The sequence below is a fragment of the Felis catus genome, chromosome B1 (genome assembly GCF_018350175.1).
Source record: "Felis catus isolate Fca126 chromosome B1, F.catus_Fca126_mat1.0, whole genome shotgun sequence".
Classification (NCBI taxonomy): domain Eukaryota; kingdom Metazoa; phylum Chordata; class Mammalia; order Carnivora; family Felidae; genus Felis; species Felis catus.
In genome coordinates this window covers 183,700,010-183,721,097 of record NC_058371.1, presented here as the reverse complement: position 1 = coordinate 183,721,097, position 21,088 = coordinate 183,700,010, and the positions used below count along the sequence as shown (strand labels likewise).

The window sequence follows — 21,088 nt, the reverse complement described above, 5'->3', positions numbered from 1 at the left end:
TATTAGAAAAAACATTATACATTTTCAAGAAGAATAGATCGAAATAGTACTATTTAGCTGCAGAGTCCCACAGTCCTTTTTTCTTACTAATCGTATTTCTTACATTTTCAAGATTGCATCTCTAAAATTTAATAAGATCTTATTATTCTTCTAATGCCTAGAAATTAATAATGTAGAGGAAGATATTGGAAGATGTTCAGAGGTACCTCTTATAGAGATGTGCAAAAAAGCACAATGAATAAAAGGAAAATATCCTCCCCTTTTAAACTTTGTAAACTCTTTGGTCAATAGAAGTTCTCAATTTTAAGTTTATCATTGAAAGAGAATACTTCTGAAAACTTCTGAAGTTGTCATTTTTATCACTTGTTGGGCTTGTAAGACAAAAGTGGGACCTAAACATTTTTAAGGCAGAAATTACTCTCATTTATCCCAGAGATGAAATCTGTTGTAAAAGAAGCTGGGTTCAAATCCCAGCTCAGTTATTATGAACTTTATTGTGAATTTTGACAAGTTATCTAACATTCATATTATTTTCTTAATCTGTAAAACTTAGAGAAAATAACCCCTACCTTATGAAGTGTTACAAGGGCTAAATGAGATCATTTTTTTCCCTCCATGTCAAATCTCTGCAGCTCTGGAGAAGAAAGAAAGAAAGAAAGAAAGAAAGAAAGAAAGAAAGAAAGAAAGAAAGAAAAAAGGACAAAAGAGAGAAAGGAAGAAAGAAGGAAAAAGAAAGAAAGAAATGAATTAAGAAAGAAGACAATGAGACAATGACAGCAACAAACCATAAACACCAAAAGTAACATTCTGGAATCAAGGGAAAGCATGAAATGAATCATTAGAAAGTTTGAGTGTGAACTTGGAGTCCTGCCTCCATTTTGTGTGATGTGAAGCAATTATCTTAATTTTACTCTTGGAAAGAACACATTTCACTCTTATCAAAAGGAAAGAGAATTTTTGACTTCCCAGATTTGTTCTAATTTTGACAGTCCATGTTGCAAGAATATAAAAAGTAATTCTTAAAATTTATGAAAACGTTTACATCTTAACTCATTTACTGAGTACCTTAAAATGTGCTCTTCAACTCTCCACATTTCCTATTCACTTCATTTATTTTTATTGTCAAGTGAAGTTATTCCAGCGTATGAGTCATTTGAGATGGAAATACTTATCTGATGTAATGTGTCAAAGATATTCTTTTAAAGTGTTTCCAGTATGGTTAGATATTAAGTCACACACACACACACACACACACACACACACACACACACACAAATGGTCTGTCTAAAATACTAGTAGTGAATCACAGCCTCCCCTCCCTTCCTCCTTGGGGCTGAAGTTTGATTTTACCACTTTCCCTTTCCCTTAACAGAAGTGCTATTTGACATATGTTTCATGTTTAGTTCTATGAATTAAACTTTGTATTATTTTGGGACTCTGGAAAGAATATCACATATTATTTGGGACCCAACAGAATGGACCACTCTGGACCCAGATGCCAGCCAAGGGGTACTCTTTGAGGGGCTCTAGACCCAGCTCAAGAGACCAGTCCACAAGAGTGGAGTCTAAGTCAGCAAGGACAAACCAGGAACAGAAGAATAAGGCAGCAGGGTAAAGGACCAAAGAGCCCCATAAAACGGAAACTCAGAATAGATGTGTGGTAGAGACAGTCAAGATATAAGGGAGACAATGAGGGGTCAAAGTAGAATAAGAATCTGTGGATGATGTATGACTAGGACAAAGGCTTTTGAAGAATGATGCTAACAAGATGGGTACATCTTGTGATGGTTAATTTTATATGTTAAGCTGGTTAGACTACAGTGCCCAGTTGTTTGGTCAAACACTAATTTAGATATTACTTGTGAAGGTTTATGGTAGGTATGGTTAGCATCTACAATCAGTTGACTTTTTTTTTTTTAATTTTTTTTTCAACGTTTTTATTTATTTTTGGAACAGAGAGAGACAGAGCATGAACGGGGGAGGGGCAGAGAGAGAGGGAGACACAGAATCGGAAACAGGCTCCAGGCTCTGAGCCATCAGCCCAGAGCCTGACGCGGGGCTCGAACTCACGGACCGCGAGATCGTGACCTGGCTGAAGTCGGACGCTTAACCGACTGCGCCACCCAGGCGCCCCAGCAATCAGTTGACTTTAAGTAAAGCAGATTGCCCTCCATAATGTGGGCCTCATCCAATCAGTTGAAGACCTTAAGAGCAAAAATGAAGATTTCCTGGAGGAGAAAGAATTCTGCCTCAACACTGTCACTTAGAAATCTTGCCTGAGGGGTGCCTGGGTGGCTCAGTCGGTTGAGCATTTGACTTCGGCTCAGGTCATGATCTCACAGTTCATGTGTTTGGGCCCCGCATTGGGCTCTGTGCTGCTAGCACATTGGATTCTGTGTCTCCCTTCCTCTCTGCCCCCTCCCCCGCTCTGCCTCTCTCTCTCAATCTCTCTCTCTCTCTCTCAAGCATAGATGAACATTAAACAAATTTAAAAAAAGAAAGAAAGAAATCTTGCCTGAGTCTCCAGGATGCTGCCCTATGGATTTTGGACTCAAGACATCAATTCTTACCCAAGTTCCCAGCATGATGACCTGCCCTATAGATTTCATTGTCCAGTTCCCACGTGTGAGTTATTTCTTAAAATAATTCTCTCTCTCTCTCTCTGTCTCTCTCTCTCTCTATGTCCTATTGGTTCTGTTGCTTTGGAGAATCCTACTGTGGATAATACCTCTGTTGTCATTCTTCTTCTCTAATGCAAAAAAGTAAAGTTTAGAAGATTCTGCTGGGCTGGAATTTTGGGGCTAAAGCTGCAAGACTACAGCCAAGCAGTTCCACCAGGAGAAAATTGAAAATCCTCATTCTTTTTTTGCCCACTTCAGGCATACCTGCTACATTCCTGGCATCCCATGAAGTACTAGGGGTAGGTCAGGTTCCCCCAGAAGTAGATTCTGAAATAAAAATTTGAGTGTTCGTAGTGTATTCGGGGTGATCTCAGCAAACACATGTAGCACAGTAGGGAAGTGAGACAGGGCAAGGGAGAAAAAACAGGAAATGTTAATGAGTGGGATACAGCTAGTTGCCATGGAGTATGCTGACAACCAAGGACAAAGTGGTATAGAAGTTCTGTGAATGCACGGAGACCCTGGATGGAAGAAATGGCAGCAGCACATCAAGTCCTCCTTTTCCCCCTTGATTTCCCACTTGAAAGACTTCCCCTTGCCAAGACGCCCACTTTGTTCCAGGCTCCCTGGCTTTGCTCTTTGCAATGCAGAGTTTGTGTCAGGCTTAAGTCATGGTAACAGACATGTGGGTCCCTTCCCTAGGACCCCTCCTGTTAGTGAGTGCCTGCGGTGGGGGCTGCTGGTTATACACTAGAGTTCCATGCTCTGCTCCTAGATAACTAAGCTTGTGACATACAGGTTTTGATCTTCTTTCTAGGCCTGGAACTTAATCCTAATTCTCCGTACGCATCCAGATGGACAAATTTTACCTTCCCTGATGGACAAGGACAGGCCCCACTGCAACCTTCAATTTTATCTCAAGTAATTAATACCACAGCTGTTCTAGTCTCATATATGTATTTGCCCTGTACATGTTGCTATGCCTTCAAGAAAACTGGAAACAAACAAACAAACAAAAAGAATGCAGACTGTGTGAGGTTTCCAGGAGACAGTGGAGGAAAGGCCATTGTGTGTGTGGTGTAGTTTGGCTGGGGGAGGTGAGAAAGCAGAGCTATGCTTAGAGAATTGAGGAGAAAATGAGTCAAGTAGATCTTGCTCTACTGTGTTACCCAAAACCTAGAGGAAGTGTCTGGAGAAAGTAGGCCATCCATCACTTAGCAGCAGTAAGCTTCTTTTGCTCCAAGCAGTATAGATTGCATTAGAGAATAAGTTATTTCCAGTGCTCACTTCTGCTTGTACAACCAGAGAGAATAATCTAGAATTCTAGCAGAGTGACTTCTAGATACAGGAAAGTGTTCACTGAAAGTCATTTATGAACAAGCTGTTTTCTTCACAAGTAATCAGATGTTTTTGTCTTTTTTAAAAACATAATAACACAAAAATTCTGTTCTTGTCACATAATCTTTTACTCATAGACCTTAGTTTGCAAATGGGTCAACATTATTTATTTTAAAATTTTAAAATGTCACCATAATACTGAGAAAAATGCCACATCAATAAGTACTATAATTTAGATTCCAGGTTCCGAACATCACATGACCAACACTCTGAATGATAAGTGATCCTGATATTGCCCGACTCTACTTTAATTTAATTGTGGTCCAATTGGCTCAAATGTCAGTCAGGAATGCTCACTTACAAGTGTTCATATCACAATACCAATCTGACACCGAAGGTGTTTTTGGACAATATGGTAGAATCAACAGGCCATTCTTCTCCATCTTTCTCCCAGAATTGAGGATAAAATATCAGATCATTTCTTGCCCTTCTGTTGGGGATAGAGGTGGTCAGGTGACAGGTGACACAGCTTTGGGCAATACGATGCATGGGAAAGTCAGAGAGAGACTTACACAGTCATTGAGAACTCTTTTGCCTTCTTCCTGCCTTCCTTTGTAGACAGTGGTAGAACAATGTCATATTTGGATCTGCAGCGGCCACCTTAAGACAGAGTCAGTAAACTGAATGGTGAAGACCAACTAAGAATGGCAGAATGGGAAAGAAGGAAAGAGCTTAGATTTTTGATGATGTTGTTGAGGCATTAATCCAACCTTTGTACATTCCTTCAGACTTGTTGCTAATAATAAATATTCTGTTATTTATACCACTGTTACTTGGATTTTTTCGTGCGCTTTATATTTAACATGAAGCCAACACAGTCTCTGAGATTGTTCATGAAATCAATAGCCCCAATCCTCCCCATTGACACAAAATAGCCTGGGGCCAGAGGTCAGAAAGATGGAGAAATGGAGTAGAGTGTAAGGGCATAAAATTTTTTCCTCTTCCATTCTAGGTTCTTTGGCTGGTCTAATAATTAAATTGATATGAGTCAAATTAATGGGAGGAAAACAAACAAAACGTCATGGATAGTGAATCCCTCAAAAGACATGAAGACTCAAGGACCGCTAGTTAATTGAAGCTTATGTAACATTCTGAGCTAAGGAAAGGGGTAGGGGGTCGGGGATACCAGGGGGAGGAATATCATTCACAGGGAGGCAGAGAAGATGTTTAGGAAACAAAGGTTGTCCTCATATGCAGATAAATTTTTTAGAGAAAAAGATATCTCTGTTATAGCTCTCTTCCTGGTACCGGTCCCCTTTCGATACAAACTTAAGCAGTTGAGTAAAGGACTTTTCCTGAATCTGCTGGCTAAATGCCTAGGTCAAAATAATCTTTATGCCTAAAGACATACTTTGGGGTAGCAGAATTCGCTTTCCTCCAATAGCATGCTCTGATATTCAGCTTGGATTCAGAAGCCAGATCTGACCTCCTTGTAAAGAGAGGTGGCAAACAGAATCACAAGGGGCTTTGTTCTTGAGGGTTTTTCTGAGCCTTGGGATTCAAGCAACTCTGGGCTTTTGTAGCGTTGGGAGCACCAAGAAGCAGCACCCTGGACAGTAGCTTTGAGGGGTTGGATACCACGAAAGCAGGCAGGGCGGATCACAGACTTTTTCCTAAGCCCATGTATGCCACTTCCTGACGATTCCCAGAAGTATCAGGAAGAGACTTTGAAGAGGAGTGTGAGATCCTGTGCTGGCATATGGGGGCTAACTATCCGGTGACAGACAACTGGTATCACAATGAGCTCATTTGTTACCAGACAGGAGGCCTGTGGCATTTGTGGTACATGCAACACACAGAATACTTGCTATTTATTTTAAGTAGGCTCTTGACAACATAAAATTAAATCTATTCTAGTACAGCATGCTCATAGCAGTGTCTCCTGAAACAATAGCTGAAAATACTTTCATTGTGGATTCTGCAGTTTATGCAAGCCTCATTTTTGTGTTTGACTCACAAGGTTTTTGTGTTTGTTTTAGGTTTTTTTTTTTTTTTTTTATTTTTGAGAGCGAGCAAGCAGGGAAGGGGTGGAGAGAGAGAGAGGAAGAAACAGAATCCCAAGCAGGCTCCACGCCGTCAGTGCAGAGCCTGACACGGGGCTCGAACTCACAAATACACAGGGTGTTTTTGATGTGGTCCTCGTTTTTGCTCAGATGACGCGACTGGTCAGTGGTTTCCTCCCACCCTCTTGCCCACAGTGAAATCTGTCACAATGTTATATACAAAATAAATCAAAGCGGAGCAGATCTGAGAAAGGCAGACCTTTACACATGTTGGTCCGGAAGTGCCTTTGCTTTGAATTTGAGGGGCTTTTGAGGAGAATTCAATCTGCATTTATTTTACTTTTGTTTCTCTTTGTATAGTTTTTTAAAAATGTTTATTTATTTATTTTGAGAGAGAGAGAACAGGGGAGGGGTAGAGAGAGAGAGAGAGGGAGAGAGAGAATCCTAAGCAGGCTTCGTGCTGACAATATACAGCCCTTCATGGCCCGATCCCACCAATTGTGAGATCATGACCTGAGCTGAAATCAAGAGTGGGACACTTAACCGACTGAGCCACCCAGGCACCTCCTGTTTGTATAGTTTTAACTACTCAGATGAGATTGCATTCATTTTGTTATTCATCCATTAGGTTGGGTCATAGTTCACTCTAAAGTGTCAGATGGGGCATCCGGGTGGCTCAGTGGGTTAAGCATCCAACTCTGGATTTTGGTTCAGATCATGATCTCATGGTCAGTGGGATAGGGCCATGTGGGGCTCTGCATGGGGACAGCTCAAAGCCTACTGGGGATTTTCTCTCTCTCTCTCTCTCTCTCTCTCTCTCTGTCTCTCTGTCTCTCTCTCTCTCTCAAAATAAATAAACTTAAAAAAAATGGCAGAACAAGAGTGTTTTCCCAATTCCCTCCCACTCTCAGTAGAGTAAGGATTTCTAAGGCAAAGTTCTCATTGTGCGGTGGAGATGGAAATCTACACTTTCTGTTTCTACAGGGACAATGACTTTAATAAAATTTCTGGGGTGTCTGGTGGCTCAGTTGGTTTAGTGTCCAACTTCGGCTCAGGCCATGATTTCACGGTTTGTGAGTTCAAGCCCCGCATTGGCTCTGTGCTGACAGCTTGGAGCCTGGAGCCTGCTTTAGATTCTGTGTCTCGCTCTCTCCCTGCCCTCTCCCTCCCGTTCTCTCTTTCTCTCAAAAATAAATAGTCAAAATAATTAAAATAATACAATTTCTAGAAACACAGATAGGAGTCTAAAGGGATCTGTCTACCACTGTAGCTCTGTTTGTGCTGGCCTCACTATCTCTTTGAGACAGAATTTTTTGGGAGAAAGGACCATTTCTTACTCATCTTTGTATTCCTTGCCTTTCTTAGCACAGAGCAGGTGTTCTGAAAAGTTTTGTTAAATTGAATTGGAAAAAGAGAACAGAGGGCATTCTAGAATTGAATTATAACCCAACACACCTGCTTCTATGTATGTAAGAAACAAATCTTCAATACTAGGATTAAGAATTTTTGTTTTTATTTTGCTTGGGCAGGTCTCCCGAATCAAATCCCAACTTCTTAATTGCTGCTTTAAAGACTGCAAATCGTTCTCCCCTCAGGAAAAAAAAAACACTTAAAAATTGTTTTTTAACATTTCCTTTTGAGAGACAGAACACAAGCGGGGGAGGAGCAGAGAGAGAGAGGGAGACACAGAATCAAATGCAGGTTCCAGGCTTGGAGCTGTCAGCACAGAGCCCTACGTGGGGCTCGAGCTCGTGAATGGTGAGATCGTGACCTGAGCCGAAGTCAGACACTTAACTGACTGAGCCACCCAGGTGCCCCACAACCTAAGCATTCTTATCTCTTTAATTATTAATCACCTCACCCCTTTCAGCCTCAAAAGAACTCTCTCCATGGTTTTCTTTTTCTGTTCAAAGTGACGTTTGTGCTGGAGATTTATGCATGGGTTGGGTGTTGGGATGGAGAGGCTCTAAAGGGTTGGGGACATTTACTCATCTACAAGTTGGAGAAATTCAGAGTTGTGGGGGAATGTTTGCAGAGAAACTACATGTTTTGTGGAGTCTGTCATTAATTGCTTTTACATACTTGTTTTTCCTGCCTCTTTCCAAAGTTGTTTTTAATAAACAAACGTGGCCAAATGGGTTATTTGGAATCTGTATTTACCATTACAATATTCTGAACAGTAGTATTAGGAATGCCAGGGTGTTGTGCAGAAATTCCAAAGGTCCAGGCCTTTTTCTGTCATGTAGAATTTCTATCATGTACCTGCTCTAGTCCTTTGCTACTCAGAACATAGTTCTTGAACCATCAGCATCACAATCTCCTTGGAGGGTGCACCCCAGAAATGCAGATTAGTAGGTCCTACAAGAAGCCTATTGAATCAGAGGATCTGATTCAATATTCCGTTGAAGTTTAATGTAGTTAGGCTAGAGTAGTTTTTGCAGTAATCTTGGTCTGTTTCTTTGGAATCTTTGCTTTGCTTAAGGTACATGCATAAACACATTTGAAATTAATTCTGGATTGTTTTGGTGAGGTTATTCTAATGTTGCTATTATTCCACAGGGATTTTTCCAGCTGTCTTTGGGAATGCCATTCAATTAGTTAAATCAGTTTTTTCTAGATCTACTAAAAATCTTTGATATGTTTCTTTGAAGGCAAGAACCCAGTTTTATTTACCTTTGTGCCCACACAGTTTCTTGTATGTAAATGCTCAATAATTGAAAGCTGAATGGATTTTCTTTTTGAAAGCTGGACAGATTTTGAATAAATGATTGAATGAATGAATGAATGAATGAATACATGAATACATGGACGAAGAGGAATCTCGATGGTACATCCCTTGGACTGGGGCAATGTCTCAGCCGTCCTTGAATTGCCAATGCTTCACAGAAAACCTATCAATAAATGCTTCTTGGTTAAGTTGTAGCTGTTTGATGAAAAGATGTTGTCTATTTATTCCCGGTAGAAGACCCCAGAGAATAGAAACAGGAGAAGTGGAAAGAAAATGAAGTACTAGCCACCTTCACAATTGTTATCTCAGCCGATCATCACAACATCTTGTGAACTGGTATTATTTTACAGAGATAGAAACTGAGTTTTGAAATGTAAGCACCTCACCCAAGAACCTGATAATCCTTGGGAGTAATTTTTCCACGTAACTGTGCGCACGGCCCTGTTTCTGCAGAGACTGAAAGGTGGAAAGGAAAGGATCCATTATAATAAAACACAAAAATACACGACTCCGAGTTCCCCTTGCGCATCAGAGGCGCTGCAGCTCTGGAAGAGGTACAACAAGCGGGAACAAAGGCATGAAAAACTACCCCCAACCGGGACGTTTTTCCGCCAGCGGAACGCAAGCGCCGGGACCTTGAGCCGCCGGGGGGACCAGAGAGGAACGGACTCACGGCCCGGCAGTTGCCTGGTAACGCCCGCTGAAGGAGTCCCGGCGTCTGAAGGTCCCGGAGAAGTGTCACTGGCCCCGAGTGGGACCCCGTAGTCCGTTCTCTCCGCGCCAGCCTGTCCCCGCGGCTTGGCGGGCTAGGGCAGGGAAATGTTGCAGGAGGAGTCGGATCTTTCTCTCGTTATTGCCCAGATAGTCCAAAAGCTCAAGGGCTCCAATTTGTACGCTCAGTTGGAACGGCAGGCCTGGGTGAGTGAGGCCGAGTGGGGAAGGATGGAGACGGGCGGGGCCGCGGCGATGCCTGGTCTCCTGCACCCCGCTCGCCCAAGCCGGAGCCCGTCTCTGGTCTCCCCAGCTCGGCCCCCGGGCACCGAGGAACCTCCCTTGCAGGTGTAAACTCCACCGGCTCAGCCTCGCGCGTGGTGTAGTGGATTTTTAAAGGAGGGTGGGGCGCATCCCGCCTTTCTTTAGGCCCGAGAGCGCCGAGGTTCTTCATTCATACTGCAGCCCTTTCCAAGGTCTAATTTTTTAAGCTGCTGGAATCAGTACCGATGCGTTGGACCACGTCTTCTCTCACATTTTTCGTCCTGTGGGTGGGTTTGGACCCCCCCACCCCCCACCCCCCACCCCAGGTGCCTTTTTGCTTTCCGGCAATCTGTCACCTTCTTGCACTCTGTCCTCTCTGCAGTGATTTCTTACTTTATCGCTCCACCCGGCATTTCCTGAGTATTTTCTAACGTGCCAAGTTCTTTGGAGGCAGAGATTGATCAGGAGATCTTTTTGTGTGAATGTCTTATAAATGGAGTCGTACAGTGTGTAAAGTTGTGTGTCTGGTTTCTGTCATTCGGCATAAGGCTTTTGAGATTTATTCACACTTTGGTATTTCACTAACTCTGTTCCTTTTGATTGCTGAGTAATATTTCAGTGTTTGGATGTACTGTTTGTTTATCCGTTCATTAGTTGCTGGGCATTTTCAGTTATAGTTGTGGGCCGTTTTCGGTTATAGAGATTATGAATAAAGCGGATATATACATTCTGATACAGCTTTTTGCTTGAATATCTTTCTTTTCTTTTGGATAAATACCTAGGAGTGGAAATCCTGAGTTCCATGGTTAAGTGTATGTTTAATTCTGTAAGAATCTGCCAAACTTTTCCGGAGTGGCTGTTACCGCTTTGCATTTCCACCAACAGTTATGAGGGTTTCAGTTGCTCTGCATCCTTGCTAGCACTTGATGCCAGTTTTTATTAATTCATTTTTGCTTATTAATTACACTCCTCTGGTAGGAGCATAATGATATCCTATTGTGGTTTTAATTGCATTGCCTTTATGTCTAATATTGAGCATCTTACTATATGTTAATACCTTCTTTGATGAAGTAGTTTGTGCAAATCTTTTGCCCATTAAAAAAAATTGTTTGTTGGGGCGCCTGGGTGGCTCAGTCAGTTGGGCGTCCGACTTCCGCTCAGGCAATGATCTCACAGCTCGTGAGTTCGAGCCCTGCCTCAGGCTCTGTGCTGACAGCTAGCTCAGAGCCTGGAACCTGCTTCGGATTCTGTGTCTCCCCCTCTCTCTGCCCCTCCCATGTTCGCGCTCTGTCTCTCTCTCAATAATGAATAAACATTAAAAATTTTTAATTGTTATTTCATTGTTGAATTGTAAGTATTCTTTATATATGACACAAGTCTTTTATCAGATAAGCATCTTGGGAATATTTTCTGTCAATCTGTGGCTTCATCTTTTCATTTCCTTAACTGGATGTTTCAAAGAGCAAAACTTTTTTTATTTTGATGGCAATTTTTTTTTATCAGTTTCTTCTTTTGTGATTTGTGTTTTTGTGCTGTGCCTATGAATCTTTGCCTAACCCAAGGCCTCAAAAAGTTTCTCCTAAGGTTGGTTCTAGAAGTTTTATGGTTTTAGTTTTTACATTTATATATGTGATGCATTTTGAGTTACTTAAAAAAAATTTTATGTTTTATTTATTTCAGAGAGAGAGAAAGAGAGAGAGAGAGAGAGAGAGAGAGAGAGCAAGCAGGGGAGGGGCAGAGGGAGAGGGAGACACAGAATCCAAAGCAGGTTCCTGGCTCTGAGCTAGCTGTCAGCACAGAGCCCGACGTGGGGATTGAACCCACCAACTGTGAGATCATGATCTGAACCTGAAGTCAGATGCTCAACCGACTGAGCCATCCAGGCACCCCTTGAGTTAACTTTTTGGTATAGATAGATAGATGTCCAATATTGTACCTATTTCCATTACCTATTTGTTGACCACCTATCCTTTCTCCACTAATTTCGTTGCTTCTTTTGTTGAAAATTAACTTAGTAACACACACACACACACACACACACACACACACACACACACACACACCTGTTTCTGGCTCTTAATCTGTTCCACTGATCTATTTGTTTTGATTTTTGTAACTTTAAAGTAAGTCTTGAAATCAGATATTTAGTTTTCCAGCTTTGTTCCTCTTTTTCAAAATTGTTTTGGCTATTCCAGATCCTTTGTCTTTCCATTTAAAGTTTAGAATCATCTTGCAAATTACTACAAAAAGTTTACTGGGGTTTGTATTGGGAATATGTTGAATCTGTAGGTCAATTTTGGGAGAATTGACATGTTAACAACATTGAATTTTCTGCCTATGAACACATTTTGTCTCTTTATTTCTATTTTCTTTATTTTCTGTTGTTGGTGTTTTATAATTCAGTATACAAACCTTGCACATATTTTGTTTAGATTTTCCCCTAAGTATTTCTTGTTTTCTTGATGCTATTATAAATGCTATTATAAATTCTTTCTCATTTCATTTTCCACTTGTTTGTTGTCAGTATGCAGTAATATGATTGATATTTGTATATTTACCTTGTATCTTGTGACCTCACTAAACTTGCTTGTTAGTTATAGTACCACTTTTTGTAGGTTGCATAGGATTTTCCAAGCACATGTGTCATATGTGAATAAAGACAATTTTACTTCTTCCTTACAGTCTGTATGCCTTTTCTTTTTTCTTTTTTTTTGTCTTGTTGCACTGGCTAGTGCCTCTACTGCAGTGGTATATAGATGTGTTCTATTAGGTTGAGGAAGCTCTCTTTTATTCCTTGTTTTCTCAGAGTTTTATTATGAATGGATGCTGAATTTTGTGAGATACTTTTCTTGTGTCTGTAGAGATGCTCATGTTGATATGGTGAACAACACTGATGGGTTTTGAATGTTGAACCAATTTTGCATTCTTGAGATAAATTCCATTTAGTTATGATGCATTATCCACATATACATTTTTTATTCAATTTGTTAATATTTTGTGGAAGAATTTGTGGATATTTTCATGAAAAATATTGGTGTATAGTTTTATAAAACTGTCTAATTTTATCAGGTAATGCTGATCTCATAAACTGAGTTGGGAAATGTTCTCTCTTTCCTATTTTCTGGAAGTATTTGTATAGAATTAATACTTTTCCTTCTTAAATATTTGGTAGGATTCCCAGTAAAGTCACTGGGGCCTGGAGTTTTCTTGGTGGGAGCATTTTTAATAAAAAAGTTAAGTAAAAAATATACTCAGGGCAGTTCAGGTTATTTACTTGTTGAATATTCCATATGTATTTGAAAAGAATGAGCATTCTGCTCTGGCTATTCTGTAAGTGTCAATTAGGTCAAGTAGATTGGCAATTTTGTTCAAGTGAGTATGGAGGCTTACTGAGTATGGAAGTCAGTACAGTGGGGGTCAAGCTAGGCTTGGGTTTTGTTACTACTGTCAATAGCTTCAGTGTATCATAGGTTCACATTTGGTGGGCTGCTGTAACCTTGTGCTTAGAAAGGGTTCTGGACTACTGGAAGGTTTTTCTCATTGTACTACATCCTGTGCTTTCATCTGCCTCTGCTTGCTTGTGCCACGGAGGGAAGTCTCTCTCCCTACTCTTATCTTTCTCTTAGCAGTAGAAAGTTGTTACTCAGTCCTAAGCTCATGGTAGATACAGGCATTCTCTAATATACAGTCCATTTGCCTTGGGAATGGGTCTTTCTCAGTGTTCCTTCTTCTTCTCTTCTTGGCGGCCAAACTCTGCCTTGTATCCGTGGCAGATGATGGAAGAAAGAGAGATTCCTGACCCTCACTAGAGCTGGCTCACTTCTGCTTTGTACTGGTGTAGGATCCTGGGCCCAAGAGAGTTGGATTGATTGATTGATTGATTTTTACCTTACCACGAGTAAGATCATTTTTGCGTCTATCTCACCCCCAGAAACAATTACTGCCTTGTCGTTAGAATGGGATGTTTTTGCAACCCTCTCTCAGAGGTTTAAGGTCATTTCCTCATGTGAGAGGAGAGTTTAGAGAAGGTAGCATGGTTTTATTCCTGTGCTGGAGTGACAGTTTATCCCTTCTGTGCACCTGTGTCACGAAAAAGGGCTCTCTGCCCATTCTCTGCTCTGCCCCCATTCTCTTGGGTGGGAGACCCATGGAAAAGAGCATGAAAGTGAGTGTAAATTCCCCTTGTGTTTTGAGCTCCTAGTTATTCTAAATGGACATATTACCCCACATGCAGTCCACTATAGTTAAAATTTTAGCTGTATTTCTTCTTGCTTGTGTGGTAGTTTCCTTTTCCTCCTATGCTCTGCCAGAGTAAAATAGTTTGGAGTCCCATCTGTCCTTGGAAGGACTTGTTATTCTTTGAAATTTAATTCATTTGGTTGTCCTACAACCTCAATTTTCTGGTGGGTTCAAAAGTTATGATTGGGTAGATTATACCACTTTTTCTCATTGTTAGGGTGGGAGAGGCATGCTCTTGTACTGGCTTTCGACATCCTGTGTATTAGAACTCCAATAATAAATGTTGGAGGATTGCATCTATGTCCATGAGAAAAATTGCTCTGTAATTTTCCTTTCTTGTAACGTCTTTGACAAGCTTTATATAAAGGTTATGCTGACCTGATGAAATGAGTAAGAGAAGAGGTCCCTCCTTTTTTTATTTTTTGTTTGCTGTAAGAGTGTTATGAGATTGTATTCTTTCTTTCTTAGGTGTTTGGAAAAATTCTCCAGTGAAGTCTGTGTCTTAGGCTTCCTTTGGGGAAGGTTGTTTTTTGTTTGTTTGTTTGTTTTGTTTTTTTAATTAGCAGACTTTATTTTTTATTTTTAACTTTATTTTTTAAGGTTTGTTTATTTATTTATTTATTTATTTATTTATTTATTTATTTATTTATTTATTTTGAGAGAGAGAGCGAGCACACAAGCTGTCAGTGTGGAGCCCGACGTGAGACTCAAACCCACAAACCAGGAGATCACGACCTGAGCCAAAACTAAGAGCTGGATGCTTAACCAACTGAACCACCCGGTAGCCCTTGTATTTTTTTTTTTTTTTTTTTTTTTTTTTTTTTTTTTTTTAGAGAAAGTGTGAGCAGAGGAGTGAGGCAGAGAGGGAGAGAGAGAATCTTAAGCAGCCTCCACGCTCAGTGCAGAGCCCTACTTGGGGCTTGAGCACATGACCCTGGGATCATGACTTGAGCTGAAATCAAGAGTCGGTCACTCAACCCACTGAGTCACCCTGGAGCCCCTAGCAGACTTTACTGTTTAGAATAGTTTTAAGTTTACAGCCAAACTGAGCAGAAGATAACAGAATTCCCATATATTCCCATTTCCCTTGCACACAGTTTCCCCTATTATTAACATCTTGCATTAATGTGGTACGTTTTTTACAATTGGTGAATAAATATTGATCTACGATTATTAAATAAAATCTGTAGTTCACATCAGGATTCACTCTTTGTGTTGTACAGTTCTAATGGTTTTGACAAATGTATAATGTCATATATTCACTATTTCAGTATCTTGTAGAATAGTTGCACTGTCCTAAAAATACTTTGTGTCCCACCTACCCCTCCTCCCTGCTTTCCTCCCAAGCCCCTGGTGACCACTGACTTTTCTGTCTCTATAGTTTCAACTTTGAGAATGTCATATAGTTGGACTCATGCAGTATGTAGCCTTTTCAAACTGGCTTCTTTCACTTGGTGATATGCAATATGTTCCCCTATGTCTCTTTGTGGCTTGATAGCTGTTTTTTCCCTTTGGAATAATATTCTATTATGTGCATGTATCACAGTTTATTTATACATTCTATTGAAGGACATCTTGGTTGCTTCCAAGTTTTGGCAACTAAAACTGGTAAAACATTCCTGTGTAGATTTTTGTGTTGACATAAGTTTCCAACTCACTTGGTTAAATACCAAGGAGCATAACTGCTAGACTGTATAAGACTATGATGAACTTTGCTGGAAACTGACAACTTATCTTTTAATGCGGCTGTACCATATTACTCTCTCATTAGCAGTAAGTGAATGTTTCTGTTGCTCCACATCTTCACCAGCATTTGTGTTACCCGTGCTTTAGATTTTAACCATTCTGATAGATGCGATAATCTTACTGCTGTTTTAATTTGCAGTTCTTTAATGACATATAACACTGTGGATCATTTCAGATGTGTATGTGCGATCTGTATACCTTCTTTGGTGAGGTGTCTGTTCAGATCTTTTGCCCATTTTTAAATTGTATGTTCTTTCTTATTGTTGAATTTTAAGAGTTTGTTATATATTTTGGGTACAATTTTTTTTTTGTATCCGTTATGTGTTTTACGAGTATTTTCTTCCAATCGGGGGCTAGTCTTTTCATTCTCTTAACAATATCTTTTGCAAAGAAGATTTTAAATTTTAATGGAATCCAACTTATCATTTTTTTCTTTTATGGATTGTGCTTTTTGTGTGTCTAAAGATTAATTGACAAACCCAAGGTCAGTTAGGTTTTCTCTTATGTTATCTTTTAGAAGTCTTCTAATTCTGGGCTTTGAATTTAGGTCAGTGATCCATTTTGAGTTAATTTTTGTGAAGGGTATGAGGTATGTATCTAGATATTTTTTTGTATGTGGCTGTCAAATTGTTTGAGGACAACTTGTTGACGTGTTGAAAAGACTGTCTTTGCTCTTCAAAAAAAAATTCAAAAAATTGCATTTGCTCCTTTGTCATAGATCAGTTGGCTATGTTTGTTTTGGTATTTCTGGATCTCTAATCTGTTCCATTGATCTGTTTGTCTGATTTTTCACTATTACCACACTGTCTTGATTTCAGTAGCTTTGTACTAAGCTGAAGTTGGGTGGTGTCAGGCCTCCAACTTCGTTCTTATTCTTTAATATCATATTGGCAAGATTTTTAATAACATTAAGTTTTAATAGATATAGGAATATTAAGATTTTCTATTCCTTTTATTGTGAGTTTTGATAAGTTGTGTTTTTCAGGGAATTTGCCTAAATTTTTTTATGATAAACATATTTCTTTTTTTTTAAACTTGTTTTATTTTTTATTTTTAAAAATTGACATCCAAATTAGTTAGCATATAGTACAACAATGATTTCAGGAGTAGATTCCTTAGTGCCCCTTACCCATTTAGCCCATCCGCCCTCCCACACCTCCTCCAGTAACCCTCAGTTTATTCTCCATATTTATGAGTCTCTCCTGTTTTGTCTCCCTCCCTGTTTTTATATTATTTTTGTTTCCCTTCCCTTATGTTCATCTGTTTTGTCTCTTAAAGTCCTCATATGAGTGAAGTCATATGATTTTTGTCTTTCTCTGACTAATTTCACTTAGCATAATACCCTCCAGTTCCATCCACGTAATTCCAAATGGCAAGATTTCATTCTTTTTGATTACCAAGTAATACTCTATTGTATGTATGTGTATATATATATATATATATATATATATATATATGCCACATCTTCTTTATCCATTCATCCATCGATGGACATTTGGGCTCTTTCCATACTTTGGCTATTGTTGATAGTGCCGCTATAAATATGGGGGTGCATGTGTCCCTTTGAAACAGCACACCTGGATCCCGTGGATAAATGCCTAGTAGTGCAATTGCTGGGTCATAGGGTAGTTCTATTTTTAGTTTTTTGAGGAACCTCCATACTGTTTTCCAGAGTGGCTGCACCAGCTTGCATTCCCAACCTTATATTTCTTTTTTTTTTTTTTTAATTTTTTTTAACGTTTATTTATTTTTGAGACAGAGAGAGAGCATGAACGGGGGAGGGTCAGAGAGAGGGAGACACAGAATCTGAAACAGGCTCCAGGCTCTGAGATGTCAGCACAGAGCCTGACGCGGGGCTCGAACTCACGGACCGTGAGATCATGACCTGAGCCAAAGTTGGCCGCCCAACCGACTGAGCCACCCAGGCGCCCCCCCAACCTTATATTTCTTTTTAATGTCTGAAAATTATATTACAATTTCTGATTGTGGTAATTTGTGTGCATGCATGTGTGGTGTGTGTGTTTGAACAGTTTTGCTAAGGGTCTCAGTTGATTAATCTCATCAAAAACAATTTCAGCTTTGCTGATTTTGCCTTAAGATTGTATCATATCTTTATTATTAATTGCTTCTCACTTTCTTTAGGATTGATTTGCTGGGTTTTTGTTTTGTTTTGTTTTGTTCTGGTTTTGGTTGTTTGGTTTCTGTTGTTATTAGTTTCTTGAAATGGAAGTATACATCAAGGACTTGAAACCATTCTTCGTTTCTAAAATATGTATTTAAGGTTATAATTTTCCCTCTAAGCACTACTTTAACTGTATCCCACAGTTTTAATGAATCATATTTTCATTATCCTTTAATTCAAAATATTTTATAGTATTTTATGTAATTTTAAATTTGACCCAAGGGTATTCTAAAGTATATTGCTTAGTTTCTAAGCAATTGAGATATTCTATTTATGTAAAATTTTAGGGACTTGCTTTATAACCCAGTATATAATCAATATTGCTAAGTGTTCCATGTGCACTAGGAAAAAATGTGTATACTGTCACTGTTGTTGGTTCAATGAGATATGCCACTGAGGTCTACTTGTTAATTATGCTGTTCACCTCTTCTATAATCTTACTGATTTTTTTCTGCTTATTTTATCAGCTATTGAAAGAAATATGTTAAAATCTCCCACCGTGATTGTATCTTTGTCTATGTCTTTAACACTCAATTTTTTGCTTTCTATATTTTAAGGCTATTTTATTGGTTGTATAAGATTTATATTGTGGTATCTTCTAGATGGCCTAACCCCTTAGTCATTATGAAATGTCCTTTATTTCTAGTGAATTTTTTGCCTTAAAATCTGTTTTGCTGATGTTAGTGTACCTATACTAGCTTTCTTTGGTTAGTGGTTGCATAGTATGACTTTTTCCATACTTTTATTTTCACCCTTTCTGTGACTGTATTTAAGATGTGTCTGTTGAAACCATTGGCAAAATATAGTTATTTTTTAAATCCAGTCTAATAACCATTGTCTTTTTAAAAAAATTTTTTTAATGTTTATTTTTGAGAGAGAGACAGAGAGTGAGCAGGGGAGGGGCACAGAGAGAGAGGAGATACAGAATCTGAAGCAGGCGCCAGACTTTGAGCTGTCAGCACAGAGACTGACGTGGGGCTTGAACTCATGTACCGTGAGATCATAACCTGAGCCGAAGTTGGACGCTTAACTGACTGAGCCACCCAGCAGCCCCACAGCCATTGTCTTTTAGTTGTATTGTTTAGTCTATTTACATTCAATGAATTTACTGATATATTGCGTTTGTATTTTCTGTCTTAATATTTGTTTTTTTTAATTGATCTATTTGCTTTATATTATGTTTTCTTTATTTTTCTGATTATTCAACTGTTATTCAAATGTTTTATTATTTTTCTCTCTGTTAATGTGTTAGTTACACATTGTTTTACTGTTCTTTAAATAGCTACCCTAGATGTTACAAAATTTATTTTTGATTAATCTCATATCAATTATATGTAATGCATAAATCTCAAATAAATTATTACTTTTACTAGTTCCCTTTTATATAATTCTAGAACTTAGAACACTTTACTCATTTATGGCTTTTTCCTTTTGTTATTTTTGCCATGCCTTTTGTGTGTAATTTAAATCCCTCAAGACATTGCTATTATTGTTTTGTAGCATCAATAGTCCGTATTTATTCATATTTAACCACATTTTTATCCTTTTTTTGCTCATTTCCTTCTACATTTCCATATTTACCCTGAGATTATTTTTCTTTTATTATAACTATTTTTAGTTTCTTGGTGACGAATTCTTCAGTTATATTTGTCTGATGATGTCTTTATTTCATCTTCATTATTGAAGGATTTTTTTATGCATATAGCTTTCAAAGTTGGTAGTAATTTTTTTTTCAGCCATGTTGAGACTTTTTTTGGGGGGGATTTTGGTGTCTGTTTTATGAAGTCAGACATTATTTTTTTTGTTATCCACTGGTATGCCCCCCACCCCAGCATACCCTGACTGCTTTTAACGTTTATGTCTTTGGTGTTTGGTAGTTTTGTTAAAATGTGCTCTGGTGTGTTATTATTATTTGTTTGTTTTATTATTTGTTGTTTGAATTATTGTATTGTTGTTTATATTGTTGTTGTTTGTATTATTATTATTTAATTTATTCTGGTTTGAGTTTGTGGGGCTTATTAAATCTGGGGTTGATATCTTTTCACCAGTTTTGGAAAATTCTTGGCCATTATTTGTTCCAGTATTTATTCTGCCACATTTTCTCTCTCCTCTCTTTCTGAGACTTCAATTTATACATGTTAGACTTTTCACTGAATCCCACTTGTCTCCAGTACTCTTTTTCTGTGTTTTGCATTTTTTTTTTCTCTGTGCGTCAATGTGGATCTTGTCTTTTCACCCTCCACTTCACTAATCCTGTTGAGGCTATTTTCACATCTCCTGGTGAATCCATCTAATGCGTTCTTATTCACATGGTGTATTTTTCAGTTCAAAATTTCCAGATGTTTCTTCTTTATGGTTTCCAATTCTCAGGTAAAATTATCTGCTTTTCATCTATTTTGTCCATTTTTTCCTCTTTTTCAAAAAACATATAATTCATAATTATTTTAAAGTCCTTGTCAGTTAACACCAATATCTAGATCACGTGTAGATATCTGTTTATGGTGTTTTCTCTTAGCTTTGTTTATTTAATTTTGTCTGTTGGTGTGACTAGTAAATTTTTATTTGATGCTAGACATTGTGTACAAAAAACTTTAAAGCTTCTAGATGATATCTAACTTTGTTGAGGATTCACCCTCTTCTCCACTGGGGAGATAGTCTTGTGACTGGTTACCATAATCCAATTAGGGAATGTTCTGTATTGAGGCTGAGTTTTAGACTCTTAGGCTCAATCTTCCTCTATTTTTTTTTTCCTGGCTCTCCAAGGGTTTCAACTAAGAATTTGATGTATTCTAGAGGTCCTTTCCCCTTTGGGTCCCAACGTCTAATCTTTTTCTTGTCAGACTTAAAAAAACTTTTCAGAGGTTTCCTGCTTAGGTTTTTAGCTTTCTACTCTGTAGAATCCCAGTATTCAAAAAAATTTCTTGAGGACAAATCAAAGCTATGTGCTTAAGATCTCCAAGTCTGGGGCAAAGCTCTCCTTATTTCTCTGTCCACTGTTGGTAGCCCTACTTTGTACTGGGTTTGTATTGATTCTCAGCCTCTTGTCTATGCTCAGAATGATTCCAGGGAAGACATGGCTATAGACACCAGTTCATCTCTCAAGATGTTTCCCTTTCTGTTACTTTAGTTCTTGTTCTCTCAGCAACTCTCTTCTGCCTTCAGATAGTTGATTTTGCTCCCAGGCTTTACTAGTTGT

At 38.8% G+C, this 21,088-nt stretch overlaps 1 protein-coding gene across 6 annotated transcripts in view; it reads left to right on the top strand.

Annotated features, from left to right (window-relative positions):
- The first annotated feature begins 9,421 nt into the window (after positions 1-9,421).
- The window catches only part of TBC1D19 (TBC1 domain family member 19), a 148,260-nt gene continuing 136,593 nt past the window's right edge, over positions 9,422-21,088 (top strand). For 4 of the 6 annotated variants that reach the window (XM_045056489.1, XM_003985476.6, XM_045056488.1 and 1 more), the window contains exon 1: positions 9,425-9,668. In XM_045056489.1, the coding sequence (XP_044912424.1) occupies positions 9,570-9,668 (99 nt within the window). In that variant the 5' untranslated portion in view covers positions 9,425-9,569. Of the gene's footprint in view, positions 9,669-21,088 lie in introns of all 6 variants that reach the window. The other 2 variants (XM_045056491.1, XM_006931184.5) reach the window with 2 other exon arrangements.